The 23,997-nt window shown below is 55.8% G+C and overlaps 2 protein-coding genes across 3 annotated transcripts; one reads left to right on the top strand and one right to left on the bottom strand.

Moving 5' to 3' along the window:
- Positions 1 to 1,065: 1,065 nt before the first annotated feature.
- DBF4B (DBF4B-CDC7 kinase regulatory subunit) lies at positions 1,066 to 14,237 on the bottom strand. Of its 2 annotated transcripts, XM_064636831.1 has the most exons (12): positions 14,124 to 14,237; positions 11,220 to 11,411; positions 9,825 to 9,875; positions 9,141 to 9,210; positions 8,218 to 8,288; positions 7,461 to 7,497; positions 5,497 to 5,542; positions 4,570 to 4,686; positions 4,271 to 4,391; positions 3,984 to 4,109; positions 3,483 to 3,592; positions 1,066 to 2,973 (listed from the first exon to the last, which is right to left on the bottom strand). In XM_064636831.1, the coding sequence occupies exons 1-12, from the start codon at positions 14,235 to 14,237 to the stop codon at positions 1,611 to 1,613; spliced, it is 2,418 nt and encodes an 805-aa protein (XP_064492901.1). In that variant the 3' UTR covers positions 1,066 to 1,610. The 2 variants fall into 2 exon arrangements, with proteins under 2 accessions (XP_064492901.1, XP_064492902.1); XM_064636832.1 differs by lacking the exon at positions 3,984 to 4,109.
- Positions 14,238 to 14,510: 273 nt separating this feature from the next.
- Positions 14,511 to 23,371, top strand: CCDC43 (coiled-coil domain containing 43). The gene is made up of 5 exons (XM_064636850.1): positions 14,511 to 14,747; positions 18,075 to 18,162; positions 20,011 to 20,149; positions 20,759 to 20,817; positions 21,946 to 23,371. The coding sequence occupies exons 1-5, from the start codon at positions 14,511 to 14,513 to the stop codon at positions 22,131 to 22,133; spliced, it is 711 nt and encodes a 236-aa protein (XP_064492920.1). The 3' UTR covers positions 22,134 to 23,371.
- Positions 23,372 to 23,997: the final 626 nt, after the last annotated feature.

The following is a 23,997-nucleotide window of genomic DNA, read 5'->3' as shown; positions in this document are numbered from 1 at the left end:
GAAGGACAATCAGTCACCCCCCTGCTGATCTCCCAGGGCAGCTCATGGCCTCCTCCATCAAGGAACACTGCCATGAATTATCTCAGTGTCCACAGGGGACAACCTGGAGCTCTGAGCCCCAGAGGGCCTGGAGGGGCCATTCCCAGTCACCCAGGACACCCTCTTGGCTGCCAGAGGGGCACAGAGTGGTCACTCCCTAAGGAGGCTGAGCACACCAGGGTGGTGGCTGGTTGGTGCTCCAAGCCCCTCTTGACCTCTCTCCCAGGAATTACCTTCCTGCTGGACAGTCAGTGGCACAGGGACATCTCCACAGCAGAGGCCTGTGCTGGGCAGGGTTCAGCTCCCACAGCAGCTTTGATCAGCCCTTTGTTACCTGCAGGGGCTCCAGCAGGTAAAGAACTGGAGTTTGGCTGTTGTACTGAAGGATTTCTCTCAGGAGGAACCTCTGAAGCCTCCTGTCTCCCAAATCTGCTCCCGGCAGGGCTACCTGATCCTGCTGCTCAGGACTTCCTTTGAGCCTTGAGTGAAGGAGGGATGGTTGTCCTTCACTCAAGGACTGAACATCTCCAAGGACAGACAGACCTCAGCTCCTCTGGGTGCCTGGCCTGGGGCTGTCCCACCCTGCTGGGCACTGAACAGCTCCTTTTCCCAATCTGCACATGGAAGCCCCACCTTGGGACACACTTGGCACCACAGGAGGGTTGGCTCCCTCCAGTTTGGAACTGCCCTTCAAGAAGGGCTGTCTAAAAGGCTGCTTTTAGACACCCCAGAACCTCCTCCCCTTGGGTCCATGCCCAGGAGAGGTCAACAGGCTCTTTCCAACTGCTCTCCAGTTACTCCACATCCTTCCTTACTGGGGGCCACTCCTGCACTGGCTACAACAGCTTTCCAGAGCTTGCTGACCACATTCCTCTGGCAAACCACACATGGGGTGATGTTCTGAGGCTGGAAACACCACTGCCCAGCACCCACAGACCCCCTCCAGCAAGGCCTCTCTCCACTCCACCTCTGCTGCTGGAAGTTTCACAGATTTTGGCTGTGCTTTGGCCACCAGACACATTCCAGTGTACGGCAGAGCAGGATCTCACCTTCCACTTTATTACAAAGTTTAAAAGTTTGCTAAAAAACACCAAACCATGTTAAAACCACGTGAAAAACATCTGTAAATTCTCAAAGACAACCCCCCCAAACCATGTAAGGAGCAAAAATCTCACCCCCATGACCCTCCCCTCCCAAGTCTTGGCACCTGCTTTCACTCTGGAAGGGCAAAGAACATATTCCTGCTGAAGAGAGACTTCCAGAGGGACCACTGTGTCAGCAGCTCCATGAGGAGCTAGAGGAAGCTGCTGGCTCTAAACATGGCTAGCAGAGAGGAGGGAAGATCCCAGCCCAGAACACAGCCAGGGACAGTGAAGACACTGCATCCCCACCAGTTCCCAACAGGAGAAGGAAGTGTCCAAGCTGCTGGTGGTGCCAACTTCATGCTGACGGTCCTCACTCCAGCTCTTGGATGTGCCTCCTGGTCCTGACATGGAGGCTGGCTTGGCCAAATCCCCTTCCAGCCCCTTCTCATCTCCCACTTTGGTCCAGAGAGCAGCCAGGAGGTGGTTTTAGCTTGTCCAGCTGCCACAAAACGTCTCAAATACAGGGAAAGGGGTTCCTCTGGTGTCCGTGCAGCAGGTCCGGCAGTTCCCGCTCTCCTGGCCCGCCCAGCCCGGCTCCAGGTCCCGCCGGAGCACCGAGCACAGGGACTCGTACCCGCTGTCCCTGCCCCTGCCGTGTGTCCTCTGGAGCACATCCCTGTCCGCAGCTGGGATCCTGCTGCCCTGGACACCCGTTGGCAGGGGGAGCAGCTGCACATCCCACTCTGACTCGGAGGAGCTCCTGCCGGCGCCAGGAGCAGCTCGTGTGCTCTGTGTGCTCTGGGCAGGAGGGGGAAGGAGCCCAGGGCATGGTGCCCGCTCTGTGCTGTGCCCGGGGAGCTCAGGAGCTTCGGGGGCTGCTTTTTCTGCCGCCCTGACACAGACTGAGCAGAAACATCTGGCCCCAGCCCCGGGCGGTGTGGGAGAGGGCGGGCGGCCAGCGGGGCAGCTGCTCCCGCTGCTCACTGTGCTCTCCAGATCCGGGCTGCTCCCATTCCCGGGGGTGGCACCGTCCCCTTGGAGCTGCTGCCCTTGGGATCTCACACTCGCCCTGCTCCAGCCACGCTCGCTGACGGTGCTGGCTGGAGCAGCTCCTGCAGGATCCACAGCTCCCAGGGCTCCCGGGTCCCCAGGGCTCCCACCCAGGCACGGATCCAAAGCCAGGGAGCCACGAGGTCTGCTGCAGAGCTGTGTGTGCAGGGACAGCCTGCCAGCCTCTGTCACACCGGGCAGGTCTGGCTCAGACATCTGCCCTGCACCCTGTGCCCCCAGCCCACCACGCACTGGGTCCTCCTGCTCCCCCCACTCCAGCCTGGGCCTCTTCCCCACCTGGCAGCTCTGGCTAGGGGACAGCAGGCGCTTCCTGGGGACAGGCAGTGCCTCTGTGGGGTGGCTCAGAGACCCAGGCAATTGCCGGCCACGAGGTTCAGATGCAGGAGCAACTGCCTGTGTGACAGGAGCAGCCCCTGCACAGGATCCCCAGCCCAGGGCAGGGGCCGAGCCCAGCCCTGCACCCCCCAGCCCGGCCCCCTCCGTGGTGCCAGGGGGAGCACAGACCCCTCCCCTGAGCTCTGCTCCCCTGGGCAGCCCCACAGAGCTGTGTTCTGACAGCCCCCCTCCTTCTCTGGGATCTCTGACCCTGTCCCCAGGCAGGCAGGGGGAACATCCCTTGATCTTCAGGTCATGATCCTGCTCCATATCCATTACCAGTTCCACAGCACCCTGCTCAGGCTGCTCCCTTTCCTTTCCCAGCTCTGTCAGCATCTCCACTCCTCCAGTACCATGTGCTTGAGGCACTAAATGTTCATCTGCCAGGCAGGACTGTGGCACCCTGAGAAGAACCATCAGTTAATGCTCATCCAGGCCCAGCAACACCCTCCCCCAGCGAGACGAGGCCTCTCCTGCAGCACAGGGTGTTTGCAGCCCTTGCTCAGGAGCAGGGGAGGAATTTCAGCCTGGTGAGGCTCAGCAGTAACACTGCTGCTGGGAGGGAAGATGGGCAGCACGAGGGATCTCAGCCTCCCCACAGCCCAGGGCATGGGCACAGGGCTGCTACAGAGCCGTGGGGTTTGTGTCAGACATGGGGACAGAAGGGGTGGGCTCAGCTGCCCTTTTGTAGTTTAGGAGGCACTAGAAGTCCATGGGGAGTTCCCTGAAGCAGAAAACCCATGGAAATGCAAGAACAGCTCCCATGGCTTCACCTGGCAGGTCCAGGTTGGTCCTGCTGCAGCCTCTGCTCCAGCTGCCCAATTCCCTGGCACAGGGACCCCATTCCCATGAGTGTGCCATGCAGCATCCTGCTGTTTTGGGCTCCAGGAGTTACCAGACCCCCAGACTTACCTGTCTGAGCACTGCAGGAAGCTGTTGGTGATCTGTGAGATGACACGATCCACGGGGATGTACTGGGAGTCATCCTGGGCAAAGCGCTGGTGCCGGGGGCTCTGGAGGTGCTGGAGGGGGGCAGAGGCCCTTTAGCAACATTTAAAGCTTTCCCAGGAGGGGAACTTGCAGTAACAGGCACTTCCCACAGCCTGACAGACTAGAGGGCAAACTAGAGCCATTGTTTGGGAGCAGGTTTGGACCCCTTGGCCACACTGTCCCCCCTGGCTGTGCGGGGGTCCCATTCCCAGACACCCCTGGATGAGGAGGCTGTGTCCACACCCAACAGCAGCCACAGCCTCCCCAGCAGCAGGGAAGACACAGACTCCAACAAGACTGTCTGTCAATGAAGGCTGGGCTCTGAAAGCCACGTTATTTGGCATCTTCCAGGAGATAAAAAACCCTTTTCCCAACTTTTAAATCTGCCTGTGCCCCATGACTGCCATGGAACAGGCTCCTCACCTTATGGATCAGGGAACAGGATGATTCTTGAGGCTCTCCCAGCCCAAGAGATGAGCATGTCATGCTCCAATCTTCAAAAACAGTGTGCCCAGACCAGGTCAGAGCAGAGATATACCATGTTCCCATCTACAAGGCAGATCCTACTGGATACCACAAGGGATACAACCTGGATACAACGGTTCCTTCTGAAGGAGTTCATGGTGCTAACAGGCACGACATGATTGACAAAAGCCACTGAGTGACCCCCATAACTTTGGCAAGGAATTGGATGCCAGGGGAACCTTTACCTTGTGCAGCTCTTCGAAGGTCTCCTGGCAGCACTCACAGAATCCCCTCCGTTTCCTGGGCACTGGGGTGGAGTGGGGGCTCTTCCCTCCGTCACTGCGCAGGGCACAGCCTCCTGCCCCCCTGGGAGGGACAGCAAAGGTCACCCTGCCCTGGCAGCACCAGCAGGGACTGTGCTGCCTCTGAACCCAGCACAGGGCTCCCTGTGCCCACATCCAGAAGGCAGCAGGTTCCCAGATCCCAGGAATCATCAGTGAGGAGAGTTGGGTTAAAAACTTGCGCAGAAGGAGCTACATCTTACCTGGCTTGGCAGGAATTCGAGAGGCTTTTCAGAGGCTCAAATGGGCTGGAGCTTTTGGGAGCCAGGAAGTTCAAGTCGGGAAAACTTTGGAACTGGTGATGGAAGGGCCGGAATTGCCTGAAAGCAGCAGATCAGGACATCAGTCTCCTGGCAGGGACAGCCTGGTCACAGAGCTGTCCCCCCCACAGAGGGGCTCAAGGTGCTGTCCCATTTATGAAGAGACACTGCCCATTGCTCTCCTCTGGCTGTGCCAGAACTGCCCTTTCTTAAACAAGATTTCCAGTAATGGCCCTGATGGGGCATGTTCTGGGCAGGAGGCAGGTTTGCCTGCCCAGCCAAACCCCACCTTTTGCCCCGGGGCACAGCAGGGCAGCATCTCCAGCTACAGCAGTATGGGATGGTTTTGGTTCCCAGACCACAACTCTCCCCTCACACTTCAGTGCATGCAGCACATAAAACTGAACATTTGACTCTGAGCTACCCCAAGTGTTGTCTTCAGGATAATTAATTGGCCCAGTGGATACTGTTAGAGTTACAGGCTTGTCAGAAACACCACAGGATTAGGTCCCCTGTGCTGAGGGCTGTAATCAAGTTACAGGCCCTGACCTCCTGTGCTTCAATCTCCTTCCTCAATGCACAGGGCTCGAGTGGATTAAGTGACCTGACAAGGATCACACATGGAACCCGAGCAAGGAAGGAAACTGTTGTCAAGTCTCGTTTAACACCTTTTTTCCCCCTGACACATGAGCCACCTGGATTGTTTCTCCAAACTCCACCTGCCTCCCTCTAGGAGAGGGTCAGCTTCCCAGTGTGGAACAGGGTCTGCCCTGTGGGCAGAACAGTCACTGGGAATGAAACCAGTGAAGGATTCCTTCCCTGGGAGCCCCCCAGGTTTTAAGGTATGTTATTTAGAAAGGTCACATTTACCTGCTCTGGTCTTCAACCTTCAGAAAAGGGGGATTCAGCCTTCCTCCTAGAGAGAAATGTGGTTAGAAGTTTTCCTGACCCAATTCCCAACTTAGTCACTCATTTCCCAACAGAACTGGGCTACAGAGCTGAGCTCATCAGAACTTCTGACACAGGTGAATGCCAAGTGATGGCTGAGCACAGCCAAACAAGCTCTTTGGGTGATTCTTCAACAGCCCTCAGAGTGTGCAGCGGGGGGACCAAACCCCAAAGCAGCCCAACAATGGGACATGTCCAGCTTTGGAAAAGCAACCAGCCAACCCTCACACCCTTAATGCCTCCCCAGCCTTACACTGGCCCAACCCTGAGCCTTCTGACTCAAGCCCTAAGAACTGTCACATCCTCTCCTTGATGTGGCCACGGCACACGAGGGAGGAGGTCACCAGCAACAAACTGCAGCAGCAGCAGCACAGGCTCAGAGCTCTGCACCAACCTTCCCTCACCTTTTCCTCCACCCACCCTGACACAAGAGCCTGGAGCTCAAACCAGCTCAGGCCAGGATGGTGAAATCAAAGCAGTAAGAGCTGCTGGAGACAAACCAAGGTGCTGCACAGCCAAGCCTGGCACCAGAACACTACTCGAGAGCAGAATCTGGCCTTCACTCATCCCTGAGGGCAAATAGCAGCTTTGCTTCCTACAGAGGCATAAAATACATGAAGGGAGCAGAAGAGCCTCAGCAGTGCATTGAGGGAAAAGGTTTTCAGAGCCAGGCTGGGGGAAGAAGATCCCAGGTCCCTCCTGTCCCACAGGTATGTTCCTCTCATAAGTGATAACATTACTCACCTTGGAAACCTGAGTACTGATCTGGCTAAGAAACAAATAAGCCCCAAGGTGTTCCCACAGGGAGTCTGCCTGACCCTGAAACCAAGCCTCTCCTGCCTCCCTCGCTGCCTCTGAAGGGCGAGGAGGTTTGTTTTCTCATGATCCTGGCACTCAGAGCTATTTTTTCCAGACATATTTCACCCTCCTTCCCCAGAAAGGCTGAGCCCACCTGTCCTCACCAGCAGCTCCTCAAGCCTCACCCTCCACTTGCATTAAATGTGCTGCTACGTCACCCCAGCAGCTATTTCAGTGCTGGATCGAGTTTTTCCTGCGTAAATGCTGCCAAATGCTCAGCACTTCTGAGGGTGAGGCCGTGTTGAGGCCCCAGCTCCAGCTCAGGCGGGTGCTCAGGCCCGAGCAAACAGCTCTGCTGTCACTGGGAGTCCCCAGGCCAGGCTCAGAGCGTGCCACAGCTCAGAGCCTGCAGCACAATCTGCCTTATCCAACAGCTTCTCCAGCCTTTTTTCAGCACCTTCTCCCCACCCCAAACTGGGAAATAACCTCCCAAGTGTCACACACACAGTCCAGGTCGGAGGCTGCTCCGAGACGTTCCCGCGCGTTCGCTCTCCAGTGTGGAGTCACACACGGCCCAGGTGAACTGACGTCAGCAGTGCCAATCTCAGCCCCACAACTGGCTCTGGTTTAATTGCAGATGAGGACCTGGTTGTTCCCCCCTCCCTCCTCCCTTTGGAAGCGTTCTCCCAGGATCGGTGTCTCAGCACCACATCTCAGCCCGACAGCAGTGAGTGGGCTGGAGGAACACGCTCTCCTCTGTAGGATGCATTATATTCCTCGAAACCTCCTCTGAGCTGCTGGATTCACTGTGCAATAACACGGTTCTCAGGTGCCTCAGGATTCTGGGAGCTGGCAGAAAAGGGTTTACGGGATTTTTAAGAACACTGCCCCGAAATCAAGGTCCTCAGCTGTGGCTGCAGCCACTCCCACTCTGACAAGGAGTAACAGAATCCCTTCAAGGCAAACTGCCATAAGAGTTGGCATATTTTGGGATTGCTGAAGCTCCAGATGGATTTCAAATTCTAAATGAGGCTTCTGCAAGCAGTTCCACATCTGAGCACAAACAGGAGCACAACTTCCAGGCCTACCTTTGTGAATTTTGGATCCAGAGGCAAAGCATTTCCCCTGGAGGAGAAAGGGACACATTTAGCATGGGAACAGCACAGGCAGAGCTGCAGTTCCTCATCCCAGAGCAGCAGCAGCCTCACCCACCACCCTAGAGTTCCTGCATCACCACCCAGAACATCTCCCCTCATTTTGTCTCTCAAGTTACCCAGACTTAGTTTAAATAGAACACACAGGCCTTGCATCCCACCCTCCCCCTGACCTCCCCGAGGCATTAAAAATCCTTCAGGAAGCCAGTTTACCAGCCACATCACCTTATTTTGCTTTGCTTGCATGTGTGGCTGTTGCTTTCCCTATTAAATCATCTCTATCTCAATCCATGAGTTCTCTCAGTTTTTCCTCTCCCAGTTCTCTCCCAATCCCACCTGGGGGGATGAGAGTGACTCTGTGGGGTCGAGTTGCCATCTGAGGTTGGAAGATGACAAACCCTTTGTCCCTTGTGAGCCAAAATCAGGATTAGCTGTGCTACAGATGTTGATAGTTATCAAACAGCTGCCTCATTCTCATCTGACTTTACTGTCAACTTTATAAAAGGAAAAATTCTTTGAATTTTGTCATCTCCCTCACCAAACAGAAGCACCAGACTGCCCAGTGCTGGATGGGATCCAGCACTCGGATCACCCTCCTGACTGGCCCATTGGCTCTGGAGGAGCTACAAGGATTGTTCAGAGCTACCCAGGGGCCGTGAGCTCACGAAATTGGCCAGAGTTAAGTTGTTACCTCCGTCTTCTGGCAGCGTTTCCTCACTCCCGAGATGGCTCCCAGCAGCTGCTGGGCGTAGGACAACATTTCTGTGCAGGTGGGATGTCAAGGAGCCAGAGCTCAGCAAGGGCAGGGAGCTGTTCCCCTCTCACTCAACACAGTCACCCACGGCACCGGGAATGCTGAAGCCCTGGCAGAGAATCCACCCCCCACCCAGGGAACTGGCCCAAGATGAAGCCAAGAGACACTTTGAGGGACAGCCCCCCCTTTGCTCTCTGGCAGAGCTGGAGGCTGTGGGGCTCTGCAGAGAGCAGACAGTGGCAGGGGTTTGCAGCACGGAGAGCAGCCCCGGGTCTGCCAGCCCTGCCAGGCTCCGTGGCTCAGCAGAGCTCAGGGACAGGGCAGCAGCGCCTGCACCACGCTCCAGACAGGCTGTATGTCACTGTCACCAGACACTCAGGAACCTTTTACTCCAGACCTATTATTAGAACCAGAGTCCCACCATCTGTCTTTCCCATCACCCCCTCCCCATCCATCACGGGGACAGGGAGAGCCTTCCAGCACAGGCCCTCAAACACCAGCACTGCCTAATTAAAACCGACCAAACCCTGCCCTTATCGTGATCTGTGCTTCCAGGTTAATTAGTAAAAATGGTCTTTTTGGAGCAAATTGATGCACTGACCAAGCTATCAACATTTTCTAATGTTACAGGTTCAGTACATGGGTATGTACCCCATGTTTGCTGCTGACAGGGGGATGTTCTGTACACAAAATTAACTGCTGTTGGGGGGCAGACCCAGCCTCAGCCAGCACAGCATCAGCCCAGTATATTTGCTTGCAGCCTCTCCCTTCTGTTCCACACTCCTGACATCACTCCTGCTCCACCTGTCTCACAGATCCCTGATTTCCAAGAGCCTGGTTCCACCCCCAGTTAAGGATACCATCCACGTGCAGGATCTGGACTCCCCACAGGCGGGCGTTGGCGAGGATGCTGCTGCCACTGCAGGTGTCCTGCACAGAGAGGGTTGGCAAAGCACAGCTCAGAGCAGGGACATGTGCAGCTCTAAATTGAGCTTAGACTTAGGGGTTTTTTTCCTGCTGCCCAACTGACAGACCACTGCATAGCTGTTATTAAAATCAGGGCACAGCAGAAAAGGTTTGAACTCATGCTTTATCAATCCCAAATTAACAGCAGCACCTGGGGCAAATTTTTAATCCCTGTTACAGCATGAGCTTCTAAGTGGGCACTGAGATTGGTTTGGAGTGACATCAGGGAAAGGACTGCAGGGAACCTTTTGTCCCAGCTACGTGGCTTTAGTTCTTTTTAGGCTAAAAATTCATCTAACAATAATTCTCTTGTCCTGAGCACCCAGATTGCTGGGACAGGCCTCAGAGGTTGGATGTCGCCCATCCAGGATGGATGGCACAGCTCCATGAGGAGCAGTGACAGGAGGATTACACAACATTCTGCAGGCCACAAGCAAACGCTCCGTGCCTTTCCTGGCCCCAGGATGTGCCCTGTCAGCAGGGCAGTGGCTCTGCAGGAGGGCTGGCACTGGTTCTGCACTGCTCAGCAGAGCTCTGAGCACACCCCACCTGAGGGGAGCCCACCACGTGCTGCTCACCTGGTTCTTCATGGCCTTCTGCAGCAGCTCCTTCCCCCGGCTCAGCAGGGCCTGGAGAGAGGAGACACAGCCCAGGTTATGGCAGTGGGAATGATTCCTGGGAACACCCCCACACCGCTGGGGAGCAGGGCCTGGTCAAGACTCCTCTCACAGCCGGTGGGAATGAGCACTTCCAGGGAGCAAACCCGCAGAGCCCCACTGGCTCTGCACTCACAGCACCAGCCAAGGCCTGGAATTATCGACCAGCAGTGAAGGCTCCAGAGTGAGCCAAGAGGAAGCAGTGATTTAGCTTGGAAACTGCTGCTGCATCATGGAATTGTTCAGGCTGGAAAAGCCCTCTAAGGTCATCCAGTCCAACCATCCCCCAGCACTGCCAAGGCCACCACTAACCCATGTCCCCAAGTGCCACACCCACACAGCTTTTAAATCCCTCCAGGGATGGGGACTCCACCACTGCCCTGGGTAACCTGTTTCAAGGCCTGAAAACCCTTTCAGTGGAGAAATTGTCCCAAATATCCAGCCTGAACCTCTCCTGGCACAACTTGGGGCCATTCAGTCTTGTCCCGTCACTTATTACCTGGGAGAAGGAACTGACCCCCACCTGGCTCCACCCTCTGTCAGGGAGTTGAACAAGTAAGATGCCCCCTGAGCCTCCTTTTCTCCAGCATGCTGGCCAGGGTTAGGAACATTCTTGCCTCCCTTCCTGGGAACAGAGTCTCACTGGCAAGCCAGTGGGCTCAGACCAGTTCAGCTCTTGCTAAGACAAGGGGACAGTGCTGTGAGCAAGGGCAGGGTCTGGGTGCAGTCCCTGAGGCTCAGGTTTCCCACTGCAGGGGTCCAGCTCCAGGCTGGCAGAGATGCCCCGGGCCTGGAGTGGGGCAGCAGCCTCTCCCCAGCCACAGCTTCCAGTAGATTCCACTTTCCAAGAGGGATGTTGGCATTTGGCCTCAAGCACTGCCCAGCAGAAAGCCCAGCTCTGACAGGGTAAACAAGATCCAGAAAAACCCCTTGCTGGAGGAGATCCCTTGTGGATCTCCTCCCAGGTTACAGAGGCCTTGCCCTGTGTCTGTGAATACACATCTGCAGCCTGCAATGGTTTTATCTGGTCAACACTTCTCTGGCTTTTCCAGCCACATCTCTGCCCTTCCCTGGGGAAGCCAGCCAAGCCCTCCATTTCCTCTGCCATTCCAGCAGATTTCCTTGATCCCAGCCCAAAGCTGTGACATGCACATTTGAGAGGAGAATGATGGCAGATAAAAGGAACATGGGTACAAATAGAACAGCCAGAGCAGGGCAAAAGACCCCAGAGCAGGACTGACTTCACCTCCCAACACTGGTTGTGTTGGGACCCCTTGGCATGAACTTGGAGGTGGCCAAAGCCTTTACAGCTCTTACAGTGTCTGGTGGCTTCTGGTGAGGTCTGGGTGGGTTCCCTCTGGAGGCAGGAGGCCCTGAGCTCGTGGCTTTGATGTCTCTTGAAGTTGGGTTGCTCTGCTTTCCATCCCCAGTCCTGGCTCTGTCCCGTTTGGCCTCTTTGTTGCTGGACACCACGTACGTGACTTCTTTGCTGAGGAAGCTCTCGGTCACCTGCAGACACAGAACAGAGAAGCTCTGAAAGTGTCCAACTGCGAGCTGAAAGGGCCCTGCTAAACAAAACCACTGCCTCTGGTTTAACCCCCCCCACACTGAGGGGCTGCTGGAAGCACTCATGCCTACAAGCATTCCTTCCTCCATTCCACACTGCTGTCTCCCAGGAGGAGCAGACACTGTCACGCTCAGGGAGCGCAGGCCCTGGACACGCACAGCAGAGTCACCAGAACCTTCAGATCCAGACACCCATGACTGTCCACCATCACCTACTCCTCAAGCAGTGGTTTCGGAAAAAGGCAATAGCTGAGAAAAAGGCCCTGGACATTGTGGGTCAGGGTGGAGGAGCTCTGTCCTCAGGAGAACAGGACGTGTTTTAGCAAAATAAAGGAGAAAGTGAACAGCTGGGACGAGCAGCTCCACACAGAACAGGGCAGGAGGGAACCAGAACACACACACACAGGAGCTACCAGTCCAAGGAAGAGCTGGAAACCCAGAAGTTGGGACACTAATGGTATTATAAGGCCATAATGACTTGGGTTCTCAGAAGCTGAGCAGAAGGCAGACACTAATACATGGGTATGAGGCCTTCAGGAAGACAAAGATCTGGGCAGTCCAAAACTTCAGCTCCTGAACAAGCTGGTTCTGCTCCTTTACAGAATCCCCATAGATCAAGATCCCAGACTCACCCATGGGAAGTGCCAAAGGGACAGTGGAGGCTGCCCTGCAACAGTGACCCGTGTTACAGGAGCTCAATGAGGCTGGAAGCACGGAACAGAGGAAATCCCAACATCCTCGTCCAAATACCACTCCAGGGTGTCACCAGCCCCGTGCCAAGGTGAAGCTCAAGGAGCCACATGCAAGTCCAAGGTCATAAGATGCCCTTAACTGTGCCCTGAATGTCACACAGGACCTGGGCTGGGATAGTGCTGCCAAAGAGATGCTTCACAGATGGTGGCTGTGGTGGAGTTGGGTTCAGGATCTCCACAGAAGGAAGAGGAACGAGAACTCCACTCCCTGTGTGCCTCCTTCAGACAGCGACGTGACCCAGGATGGTGTCCATAGGAATCAGAAGGACAAAAGAAGGCTAAAATTATTTCCAAGGGGCAGTTACATGGATAAATAACTGACTGCTGGTTCTCAGACTTGCAGACGCATAACTAGATGAGATGCTGTGAGCAGAGTGTCCCTGAGTGTGGATGGCACAGCCAGGGGACGGCAGAGACAAACCACCAAGTTCAGGATGGTGGTGCAATCACGAAAAGGGAGAACAGTGCAAGGCACTGCACTTCCCCACGTGTCTGTGCAGCAGATCCTGGCAGCAGATACAGCAGCAACAAGAACGAAGTGAAGATTTCACCTCTGTGTGTACATCAAAGGATTTAAATGGGGTGACATGAGACAATCACCTCAGAGAGAGTAAAGAGCTTGAAAACAAATAGTAACAACTGTTAGGACCAGACTGTGCACAAGAATAATAAAGACACAGAGATGAACCTGATGAACAAGCAGGTACAGCCCCCGTGCTCAGCCCCAGCTCAGGGACTGAGGCGATGCTACTTTGTGAAGGGTCTTGAGAGAGGATATAAGGAATTCGTGAGGAATATCAGCGGCAAGGAAGCCCGGAGGCCATGAAGGATGTCACGTGGATCCACTCAAACAACAGCTTCACAGGGAAAAGGGTCCAGATGGTTTTTCTGGGAAAGCCACAAGAAAAGCACAAGAGGTTTGGCTGGTGCTTCCCTACTTTACCCTATGCTGAATTCCATGTGGAAGTCCCGCAGCGTCCCTAAAAAATTAAGCTGCCACAGGCTGTTGTGAGCGAGGGATAGCCAGGTACCAGTTACCATCACCTGAAAGGTGTTCCCCATGTCCAGACAACCAGTTATCACTGACTGGAAGATGCTTCCATCACCAGGTAACCAGTTACCACCACCTGGGAGGTGCCCCCATGACTGGGCAACCAGCTCCCATATACTGGAAAGTGCTGCCAGGACCAAGTGACCAGTCACCCCTGTCTGGAAGGCACCTCCGAGGCCAAGGAACTGGTTACCACTGTCTGGAAGTTCCTCCCATGGTGGCCACCACCCCCCAGACAGTGCTGGCCAGACCAGGCAGCCCGGGAACCACCGAGAAGCTGGAGGGAGAGGTTTGCATGGAGCTGGTCCCGAGCAGGATGGTGGTACCCAGAGACCCCCGAGGGACCCTCGGGGGGCTGGAGGGCACGGGGATGGAGGGGTGTGATGGACTCAAACGTCGTTAATGTCCAGATCATAGAAAGACGTTTTGTCAAACTGCAAAGACGGGGATGGGGGGGACAGGGATGGGGGACGACCTCCCCCCACCCCGAGGGGCTCCGGCTGCCAAGGGACCGGGGAGGGGAACAACACCAAACCACCGGTAAAAGGGAAAAACTCAGGAAATTTTTTTTTAAAAAGAGCAGAGAAAGAAAAGGGGCGAGAAGGGTGGGGGGGCCACCGCAGTCCCCAGTCACTGAGACCCCCGGGGGTCCCGGGAGCGGGGTGAGCGCATCCCGGGGACCCCCCCACCCCCCCTCCCCGGGGGACCCCCCAGTCCTGTTCCCCCCCAGCTCCCGGGACCCCCTCTCTCAATCCCGGTTCCCCCTCCCGGGCCACCCCTAGACCCGGGACCCCCCCAGTTCCCAGCCCCCCCCCCCCCCAGGCCCCCTCCTCCCGCCGGGTCCCCCCTCACCCCGCCGAGCCGCTCGATGGCCTCCGCCAGGTGCCGGGCGCTCCTCCCGCCGGGCAGGTCGAGGTAGAAGGACTGTCCCCGGAGGGGCCGGGCGGCGGGGGCCGGGCCCGCCATGGCGCTCTCAGAGGGGTTCGGTCCCGCCGCCCGTTCGCGTTTAAACTCCGCCGCCCGCCCCGCCCCGCCCCGCACGGCGGCCGCGCGGGGCCCCACCGCTGCCCGGCGGGAGGAGGAGCCGTGCGGGGGCACCGGGGGCACTCGGAATCACCCCCAGGTCCCGCCGCTCCCGCTCGGGCACCAACCCCGACCCCCGGCCCCGCCGCTCCCGCCGCCGCCACAACTCTGTCCCCCCGCGGCCGCCGTACCCCCCCACCCCTCCGCAGGCCCAAGATGGCGGCGCCCGGCGGGGCGGCCGCGGCCCCGATCCCGAACCAGATCCCGAACCAGATCCCGAACCAGATCCCGATCCCGGCCCCGCCGCCGTTCCCGGCCTGGCTCGCGGCGCGGCTGGACGCGCTGGGGCTGGACCGCGCCGTGTACGGCGCCTACATCGAGGGGCTGCTGCGGGAGGAGGAGAGCGACGAGGAGCGGCTGGAGGCGCTGCGGGCCGTGCTCGCCGCCTGCCTGGTGAGGGACGGGGGAACCGGCGGGGACCGGGGCAGGGGGGCCTCGCCGGGGCTCCCACACGGCCCGGGAGGTGACGCCGGCGGGGCTCCGTGGGGTCCGGCGGGGGACGGGGTGGGCCCAGGCGGGGCCGCTCCCGCGGAGCCCTGGGGTGGATCAGCCCCTTCCTGGGGTGCATAACCCCCTTCCCGGCTGGATCAGCCCCTTCCTGAGATGGATAATCCCCTTCCCGGCTGGATCACCCCATTCCCGGGATAGATAATCCCCTTCCCGGCTGGATCACCCCATTCCCGGGATGGATAATCCCCTTCCCGGCTGGATCACCCCCTTCTCGAGGAGGGACGCACCTCCGTGGGCCTTTCTGTCCCCTCCCCGGGACCCTCGTGGTGTTTTGGGTGGGTTGTGGGTGGCTGGTTTGTGCCAGCTCGGGGCCGGTGGAAGCTCTGGCAGGGGTCAGTGGGGGGCACAGCGATCCCCGTTATTTGTGTGCAGGGCTCGGGGGTCACTCCTGGGAGAGCCCTGGCGTGGTTTGAGATGACTTTCGAGGATAAATCCCCCGGCGAGGCTCTCGGAGGGTGTTGGGAGCTGCTCCCGTTCCCCACAGCACGTGGTGTCTGCCAGGACGGGCAGGAACAGCCGCGGGGAAGCTCAGGGCTTGTCTCTGCCCCTGGCACATTCCTGGGACAGAGCCAGGGGAGTGCAGGAAGGGATTTCTCTTCCACAGTTCTCTCCTGGATGATTTTTGCAGTGTCTCGGGGTGTTCCATAAAGGGATGTTTCAGAGTGTGAGATGTTAATTAGTGAGTGGTGCTGCTGTTGGTAACAGTCTGCTGAATTCCTTCTAAAATACCAGTGTGGGGGCACAAAGCCCAAGGGGGCTTTGTCATTAAGATCAGGTTTTTGTTATCACAGGTTACAGTGTCACCTCATTCCTGCTGTTCCCTGGCTGTGCCGTTTCAGGCAGGTTTTCCAGAGGTCAGAGCACCCTCAGTGCCTTTGCCATCCCCCCAGGGCTGTACACCAGCAGTGAGCTCCTTCCTGCCAATGGAACTGGCAGTGCAGCTTTGAGCCTAAAACAGCAGGAGAAGCAAACTGTTAGGGACAGAGCCAGATGTCTTTGGAAAGTGCTGTTCTGGAGTAGCCAAGGTTAACTAACTTATCTTTAACTACCAGACTTGCTTCACTCCATCACCAAAGTCCCCTGTCTGACCCTTGCCAGGCCTGGGAATGTCCTGGCTGAGATGAGGCCCTGCCACTGATATTCCCCTTTCCTGACATTCTGGGTTTGTGCTGTTTTCCCTTTTCTCCCCAGTCCTGAGTTCCCATCAAGTCCAGGGCTGTCTGTGCCCTCTCCCTGTCCCATCACAGCCTGTTCCTTCTCTTCCTTTGCTCCTTTGCAGTTTCCAGCTCAGTTTAATTTTTCTGCAATTCCTGTAAAATATTTTAGTCTGTTGAACGCTCAGACTTTGTAATTACTCTTTTTATTATGTTCTTTCCCCCCCCTTTTCTTTATTTGTACATTCTGTGCTTACTTCTCTATTGACTTGTGAAACAATCTTTTATTTGGTGAATTGGGGCCTTTCTTGCCAAGTCTTTTCTCTTAGTTCTGTACACAAATTCCAGGTGATTTTTTTTGTTTATGTGTTTGTTTTTCTTTGTTCATTTGTTTGTTTTTCACAACCATTATGAAAGTGAAGCTCAGGTGACATCTGGACTCGTGTCTGTGGTTCCACAGTGCTGACCATGCCTTGCACTAGTTCATGAGTTTATTCAAGTGTCACCATTTCTAATCAAGGAATTTAAAATTGGGTTCTGTTTCTGTCCAGTTCTTTTCTTCAAACCAGATAGAACCTGGCTCACTTGTATTTTCCATGGTTATTTTTTCTCTGTATTCACTGAACTCCAAACCAACCTCATTTGTGCCGGTCGCTGCTGTTTCACTGTGAATCTTCATTTCCCTCCATTTCCCTTCCCCTTCCTGTATCTTGGCAATCGCTTCCCTGATTTCCTTCCTCCTGCCCACCGAGACAGGTGCCCAGGGAATGTGTCTCTCCCAGCTTTCTCTCCAGGCTTAATATAAATTTCCTTATCATTCTGCCAGCCTTGATTCCTGTGGGCTGGTATTCCCTGCACCCAGGGGAGCCCATCCATTCACAGGATCCTTCTGCCATGAGTGTTCCTGGCACTTAAAAACTCTCCTGTCTTAGAATCATGGAGTCATGGAATGGTTTGGGTTGGGAGAGACCTGAAAACTCATCCAGTGCCACCCCTGCCATGGGCAGGGACACCTTCCACCAGCCCAGGTTGCTCCAAGCCCCGTCCAACCTGGCCTTGGACACTTCCAGGGATGGGCAGCCAAACCATGCTGGTTTTCCCTCTCTTCCTGCGCCTTGCTGTGTGCCAGGGCTGGGAGGGTCCCCCTGACTGCCCCTGAGGTGCTGTTTCCCTGCACATCATCCTTGTTGCTCATCCAGTGCGTGTTCCTGGGAGGATCCCGGTGTCACTCCCGGTGGGAGTGGGGTTGGTGGATTCTTCCAGACCTAAAAACCCACCTGCTCTGAGCAGAAGAAATTCTTTTCTAGGCAGAGTTCATCAGGCTTTTGGCCTCTCGGAGCTTTTGGCACGGGCAGGGGGAAGGCTTTGCCTGGCCAGGGTTTGGTAGCAGGGGCACAGGGGTGACTTGTGTGAGAAGCTGCTGGAAGCTTCCCCCCTGTCCAGCTGTCTCCAAGACACCTGGTGCCTCTGGAATAACAGAGGAAAGAAGAGGGGAAAAGCCATCTGTGGATGCTCAGTAATGAAGAACAGTGTGGGTGCCCCTGCTGCCACCTCTGGGTCATGTCTGGTGCTCCAGGCAGGCCAGGGGGACCACACTGTCCCTGCTGCTGACAGGGGATGGTCTGTCAGTGCCACCACAGTGGTGTCTGCTCCATCCTGGCCCTGACCCACAACTTATCCAGAGTCATTTATTCCCTTCTGTGGGCATGGAGCTGACATTGAGTCACTTCTCTGTGGCCTTGCTCAGGAAGAAAGAGGACTCTGGGCAGTAGATTTTGGGAGCAGAGATCCCCAAGTGCCTCCTTGTGCCTGTGCCTGTGGCACCAGCACAGCCCCGTCGTGAACCCCGCGTGTGTTGGAGCTGTTGGTGTGCAGAGGGACTGGTCCTGGTGTGATTGTCTCACCCCAGGGTAACCAGAGTCCTGTGGGTGTGTTTAATGAGCAGATTTGGGGTGAAAAGCTGTGTCCTGAGCTCACTGCTGGGGCTTCAAATTCTTTGCAGCTGGTACTTCTCCTGTCTGACTCCAAGACTGAGGAATCTCGTTTCCCTCACTAGGAAGAAGATCTCTTGAACGATGTGTGCAGGGAGGTCGTGGAGAAGTGGTCTGACTCTCAGGTTGTTGATACCAAAGAGGAAAAAGAAGGTACTGTGCTCTCAGGGTGCCTTGGGGTGCTGACCTGCCCCTCATTCCGTCACTGCTCAGTTACTGCTCCATCCTGAGGTATGGAATGGGAAGGAGCAGTTCCACTTTGGGCTGTTCCTGCTGCTCTTTGGGTTCATCTCCCTGCAGGGGAAAAGCTCTTTTTTGTTTATTTTTTCTTTTTTTTCCCAGTGGGGGTTGGAATGCCATGGTCATTAAGGTCCAACCTGAACCATTCTGGGATTTTTTTCAGGAATCTTTCCCAGCACACCCAGGGCTGTCTTTGCTCAGCATTGACACTGCAGCTGCACTCTGGGGGGAGATGCAGCAATTATGGCATAAAACACCTGTCTGCTCCAGTTTATGCCAGTCTGAAAAGCAGCTGGTTTGGACAGGCAGCTGGAGAGCTGGGCTGTCCCTGCTGCTGACCCCAGGAAAACACCCCTGTTTCCTCTTCCAACATCTTCCCTTAAAACTCCCTTTTTTCCATAAGTGCTTGTTGGAGGAAGCTCTGTGAGGCTGCTGATGAACCATCACTGCTCCTTCCCCACCTGTGGGTACAGTCCCACTGTTCCTGTGTCCCCTGAGTCCATCCCTGGTCCCTGAGCAGGAGCCCTGTGCTGGAAGGATTTGCTGGTTCAAGCACACTGGGATCAGTGAGTGACATTCCAGCAGCAGGGACCTGATCTGAGCCCGGGACAAGGGAACATCCCTTTGGGCTAAATCCTGCTTTTTGTTTGCTTTGCATTTTGCTGTCACTCCTGGTTGCAAACAGCACGTTGTCAGTGCCCAATGTCACCCGGGAGTGGCTCTGGCAGTGACCAAGCCCAGCATTCCCCTCTCCCTCACCCCCTGGACACGGCAGCTCCACCACGCAGCAGCTCAGTGGCTTTCCCCAAAAATTCTTGGCCTGACCTTGCCTTTCCATGCATCAAATAAAATAAATTCCTGCTGGGGACAAGTGACTGGGATCGCTGGAGCTGCTGCTGGGCTCCTCCTGCTCCTGCCAGTGCTCACCCGCAGGGATTTTTCTTGTCACAGAAGGGCAGCAAAGTGTGTCTGAGTTCATGGAATTCGAGGGTTTAATTATTTCATTGGGGTTCCATGAAAGGATAAATCTCCACTGAAGTCTGTGTTCTACTCAGAACAGCAGAATCCTCAGCATAAGTGATTGACAGACTAAAAAATGATTTGGTGTCAAAACTTGGAGGTCATTTTAGGAAATGGGCAGCAGAATTTCAGTGTTAAAGGTAAATCAGCTGTTGGTCTCTCCTGGTTGAGAGCAGAGGGAGAGCACAGCACTGATCCCTCACTTTGGGTTTCCAGAATTTTCTCTTTAGGGGGGTTTTAAATATGTACTTAAATAAACTTATTAAGCTGCTTTGAAGTGGAAGAGAATGTGATTTGGAGTCAAATGGATTTTCATTAGGCAGAGCCTGAGTGATTCCAGTTTCACTGTGAAACTTCCCTCGCTCCAGGGAAAAACAGCATCTGCTCCAGGAATACCAGTGTGTGCTGGTGGCTGGGCACAGCACAGGGAATTCCCCTCACAGGGAGAAGCCGTTGTCACGTCACTGTGTCACCCTCTCACTGGCCCAAACAAGTCCCATTGCGGCTCCCCAGCAGCTCCAGCTCTCACAGATCCCAGCTGGAATTCCCCAAAGCAGCCAGCTTTGACTGTGGGACAAGTTTGTGAGAGGAGGGGGTGTTTTTGGGTGAGAGCTCTCCCTCTGGGTGGTTTGTTTGTCCCACAGGACACGCTGGGGCTGCAGAGGCAGGAGGCAGCGATGGCCCCAGGGCTCAGGGCCGTGTCTGCAGCACGGGCTGACACTGTCACTCCTCTCCTGCCAGATGAGGTCCAGGCCATTGCCAGCATGATGGAGAAGCAGGCCAGGATCGTGGTGAAGCCCAAGGAGGTCTCCTCCCAGGAGGAGAAGCAGAGGAAGGCTGCTCTCCTGGCCCAGTACGCCAACGTGACCGACGAGGAGGAATATCCTTCCCTGTGCCGGCTGAGACTCGGGGCTCTGGGGACAATGTCTGCTCTAAACCTCCTGCAGCAGCAACACCTTCCCGGCTTTGCAGGGTCTGGTGGGGAGAGCTGGGGAAACTTGCCAGTCTTCCTTCTCTGTGGTAAAATAACTTCTATGGACAAAGCATGAAAGCTCCCAGTTTGTGGAGTGCTGGGAGCAGATGCTCCTTGGAGGATGTTTCTCCCACCAACATGTGGCTGTGAAGGTTTGCCCAACCCAGAGGTGGCAGGAGACCCCCTGTCCCTCTGTGAGATGGTGCTGAGTTTATCTCTTGCTTTCTGAGGAGAAATCTCCTGAAAAAATCCTTTACAGAGTGTGTGGAGTGAGAGGGTTTGGAGGTAACTCTTGGTGGTGCTGAAGAGGGAACTGTTCCCTGTACAGCAGAGTGAATGGGAAGGAATTGTACCCAGCCCTGGAGCAGCAGGAGCTGAGCGTGGGAGTTGTGCCTTCCTGGTCTGTGTGAGTTCAGCTGCTCCCTCCTGCCTTGATAAGTTGTTATTTGAGGTGTTTGGAGTGGTGTGACTGTGGAGAGGCACAGGTTCATGTGCCTGTTTCCTTAATTCTCTCACCGGTGGGGACGAACAGGATGGACCGACTGGGACAGCAGTAAACATTGGATCTGAAAAATGTATCCTTTGAACTCCTGGTGACTTGGGCTGTTTGGCAGGCAGGCAGCCCCCATGGGGAGCTTCCCATCCTTCCTTCCCTGTGCTCATCTCCCTGTTTCTCTAGGGCCACCTTTCCAGCTTGGGGATTGGCTTTTCTCTCCGTGTAGCCCAACCTTGCAGTGACAGTGACACTGCCCTGTCAGATGGTTCTCCTTCCTCTCCCCTATTCCTTCCTTCCCTCTTCCACCTCCCTGCAGCTTCACAGAACAAGGGCAATTCTCCCAGAAGCTCAGATTAACGTTAACTGGTGTCCAGAGAGGGAAATCACACCAGGAATGAGGCTCCTCAGGCCATGGCGCAGCTCCAGGTGGGCAGGACCAGGGGTCCTGTGTCCATCTCAGGAGGGTGATTTGGGACAGTCCTGGAGCTCCCAGCTGGCAAGTCTAAGATGGAAGCAGGTTTTATCACATAATTAAATATGAAACATAAATTATTCTTGTCGGTACGTTAGGGACAGATATGGATCTGTCTGCACATACATGCGTGTACACACATGTATGTGTGTGTGTGTTAGAACATGTCTCACAGCTGCAGTGAATCCACTCGAGGCTCTACCCTGCGTGTTTTCTTCCTCTCAGGTTTGTAGAGGTTTGACACATTTTTTTTTTTTACACATTCAGCCTTAAGAACCTGGAGACACCTTCATTTTTCTAGGAAAAAAATGTAGAATCATTAAGGTTGGAAAAACCCTCTGAGATCATCCAGTCCAGCCATCCCCCAGCACTGCCAAGGCCACACTGACCCACGTCCCCAAGGCCACATTCAGACAGCTTTTAAATCCCTTCAGGGATGAGGACTCCACCACTGCCCTGGGCAGCTGTGCCAGGGCTGGACAGCCCCTTCCGTGAAGGAATTTTCCCAATATCCAGCCCCAGCTCCCTTAGCTGCTCCAGACCCTTCCTTCTCACGGAGCCTGCGATTATTCTACCTGGCTTTTCTATCTGGAAAAACAGATCCCTTTTCCTTTCTCCATTCCTCATTCCCCAATTCCTTACCTGCCTGGTGAGGAAGCAGAAGTGGGAGTTGGCAGGTGAAGGGGGAGGTAGAATAAACTTGGCCGGAGCGTTGTCGGCCCTTAACTCCCCCAGCGCTGTTCCGGAACACCAACGTGGAGGATGTGCTGAATGCCAGGAAGCTGGAGCGGGAGCTGCTGCGGGATGAGTTCCAGAGGAAAAAAGAGCAGGATAAACTGCAGAGGGAGAAGGACAAGCTGGCCAAGCAGGAGCGGAAGGAGAAGGAGAAGAAGCGGACACAGAAGGGCGAGCGGAAGCGGTAGCTGGTGATTCCCAGCTGGACTCTCAAGGGATAAAAATAATTCTGAATACGGTGTGTGTTTAAAAAGCAGCAGGAATTGTGGGCACCTGGCTGGGAGTGGTTCTTGGGAAGTGTTTCCTTTTTTTTTGGCTTTTTTGGGGGTTGTTACATAGCAGAAAAGAAACTCTGAGCAGCTCCTGGAGCCGTGTGCCCTGTGCTAGTGGTGTCAGTGTCCCCGTTGGTGCTCGTGCCCAGTGTCTGTACCAAAGAAGGGTGATTATGTCCATGGTGTTCAATTGATCCATTTTTACTTCTGACCACCCCAGAGCAGAGCACGGTGGAGGAGTTTGTTCAGGTCAGGACACGCTGCTCCAGGGCAGATGTGGATTTATTTACACAAGCCTTGAAAAATGTCTTTGCAAATCCCTGTGTTTGTGCTGCCAAGAACAAGGCTACAGCCCTGCTCAGGCTGGAGCAGGATCGGAGCTGGGCTCAGTGTGGGCAGTGCTGGTCTGCAGCACAGCAATGAAGTGTGTGAACTAGAGATGAGCTGCAGCGACACGACTGCACCACCCGTGGGCTGTGGGTGAGGGAAATGCCCCGTGGGCCGGAGCATCGGCCTCCACAGCAGCAAACCACGCTCCTTACAGGATTTTAAGACTCCAGGTAGCTGGAAAATGGTGCTCCCCAGCTCCCTGATGTTCTGAGGGGGAGAACACAGACTGTTATTTCCACAGCTGTTGCCAGGGTGAAGCTCTGAGGCTGTCTGGGCACCGAGCAGGGTGAGCCGGGGATGCACTGGAGTCACCAGCCCGTTGCTCTCCCTGGGCACAGCTCCCATCAGGAACCAGGGTCCGAATGCTTTTCCTGCCCCAAAGGGCTTGTCCCTGCTGTTCCAGCCTTTCTTGCAACAGTGTCACTCACCTTGGGAAGGAAAACACTAATCCTGTGAATGGAGGGGAAGGAGGAGCTGCAGCCCTTTCGGGGCCCTGTGCCTTGGCCCTGTGCCACGTCCTGCTCTGCTGCCCGTTGGCTGCGACGTGCCCTGTGTCCTGTGCTCCACAGCTGCTGAGCTCCCATGCTTGTAAACTCCTGAGCCCCTGAACTCCTGTGCTCCTGAGCTCCCAGGGTGCCTGACCCAGCACCTGCTTTTGGCACCGCTCTGACTGCAGGGCCAGGCCTCTCCTCACCCCCTGCTGTGCGTGTGACTCTGCAACTGCTTTGTCTTTGGACTTGAACAATAAATCTGGTTGGCCAAGACGTGGTTCCTCTGCCTCAGTGCCGTGGCAGTTCGTGCTGTGGTGCCTGTGGTGCAGTGCCCTCTGTCCCCGCTGGCCCCTTGCCCAGTAGCAGCATTTCGGAGGGCTCGCCCGTTGCTGCCGTGCTGCAGGTCCTGCTCCATTCACGCCTTGTTTCCCAGGGCTGTGGTGCCCCTTCCGCCCTTGCCAGGCACTGTCCCAGCTGTGCCTCTCCCCAGGGCTCAGCTCCCAGCCTGGCCTGGTGCCCTGCGCTGGATCCTGGCTGGGTCCTTGTGTTTTGGGTGGCTCAGGCAGCTGTTGAGGGAGGGGTTGTCACTCAGCCCCGGCCCCATGGGTCAGCTCTCACCTTCTCCTGTGCCCTGGAAAGCGGAGCACAAGCCCTGGGCCAAGGCTCTGCCCGCCCGCGGGGCTCAGCCGCTGTTGGTGGCCCGGGCGATCTCACTCCCGCTGGCAGCTCACTTGCCCTGGCAGCAGCAGCTGCCTGCCCTTGCCAGCAGACGTTCTGGAGCTGGGCACCCAGAGCTCTGCCACCTGGCACTGACCTGCCCAGCCCTCGGCTTCCAAGGAAAACACCAGCCCAGGGCTGGAGCTGCCCACCTGCAGGGACACTGCACAGCTGAGCCTCTC

Source organism: Pseudopipra pipra, chromosome 26 (genome assembly GCF_036250125.1).
Source record: "Pseudopipra pipra isolate bDixPip1 chromosome 26, bDixPip1.hap1, whole genome shotgun sequence".
NCBI classification, from domain to species: Eukaryota; Metazoa; Chordata; class Aves; order Passeriformes; family Pipridae; genus Pseudopipra; species Pseudopipra pipra.
Note: the sequence above shows the minus strand (reverse complement) of the source record. Positions and strands in the feature narration are given on the sequence as shown.

Bases quoted from the DNA above. Each gene is read 5' to 3' on its own strand.
- DBF4B (XM_064636831.1), bottom strand. From the start codon at position 14,237: ATGGCGGGCCCGGCCCCCGCCGCCCGGCCCCTCCGGGGACAGTCCTTC. The intron at 8,289-9,140 runs GTATCCTTAACT...CCACCTGCACAG, and splicing joins CCAGATCCTGCACGTGGATG to AAATGTTGTCCTACGCCCAG. The intron at 4,687-5,496 runs GTAAATGTGACC...TGCTGCTTTCAG, and splicing joins AAGGTTGAAGACCAGAGCAG to GCAATTCCGGCCCTTCCATC.
- CCDC43 (XM_064636850.1), top strand. From the start codon at position 14,511: ATGGCGGCGCCCGGCGGGGCGGCCGCGGCCCCGATCCCGAACCAGATC. The intron at 20,150-20,758 runs ATATCCTTCCCT...TAATTCTCTCAC, and splicing joins AACGTGACCGACGAGGAGGA to CGGTGGGGACGAACAGGATG. The intron at 20,818-21,945 runs GTATCCTTTGAA...TAACTCCCCCAG, and splicing joins AAACATTGGATCTGAAAAAT to CGCTGTTCCGGAACACCAAC.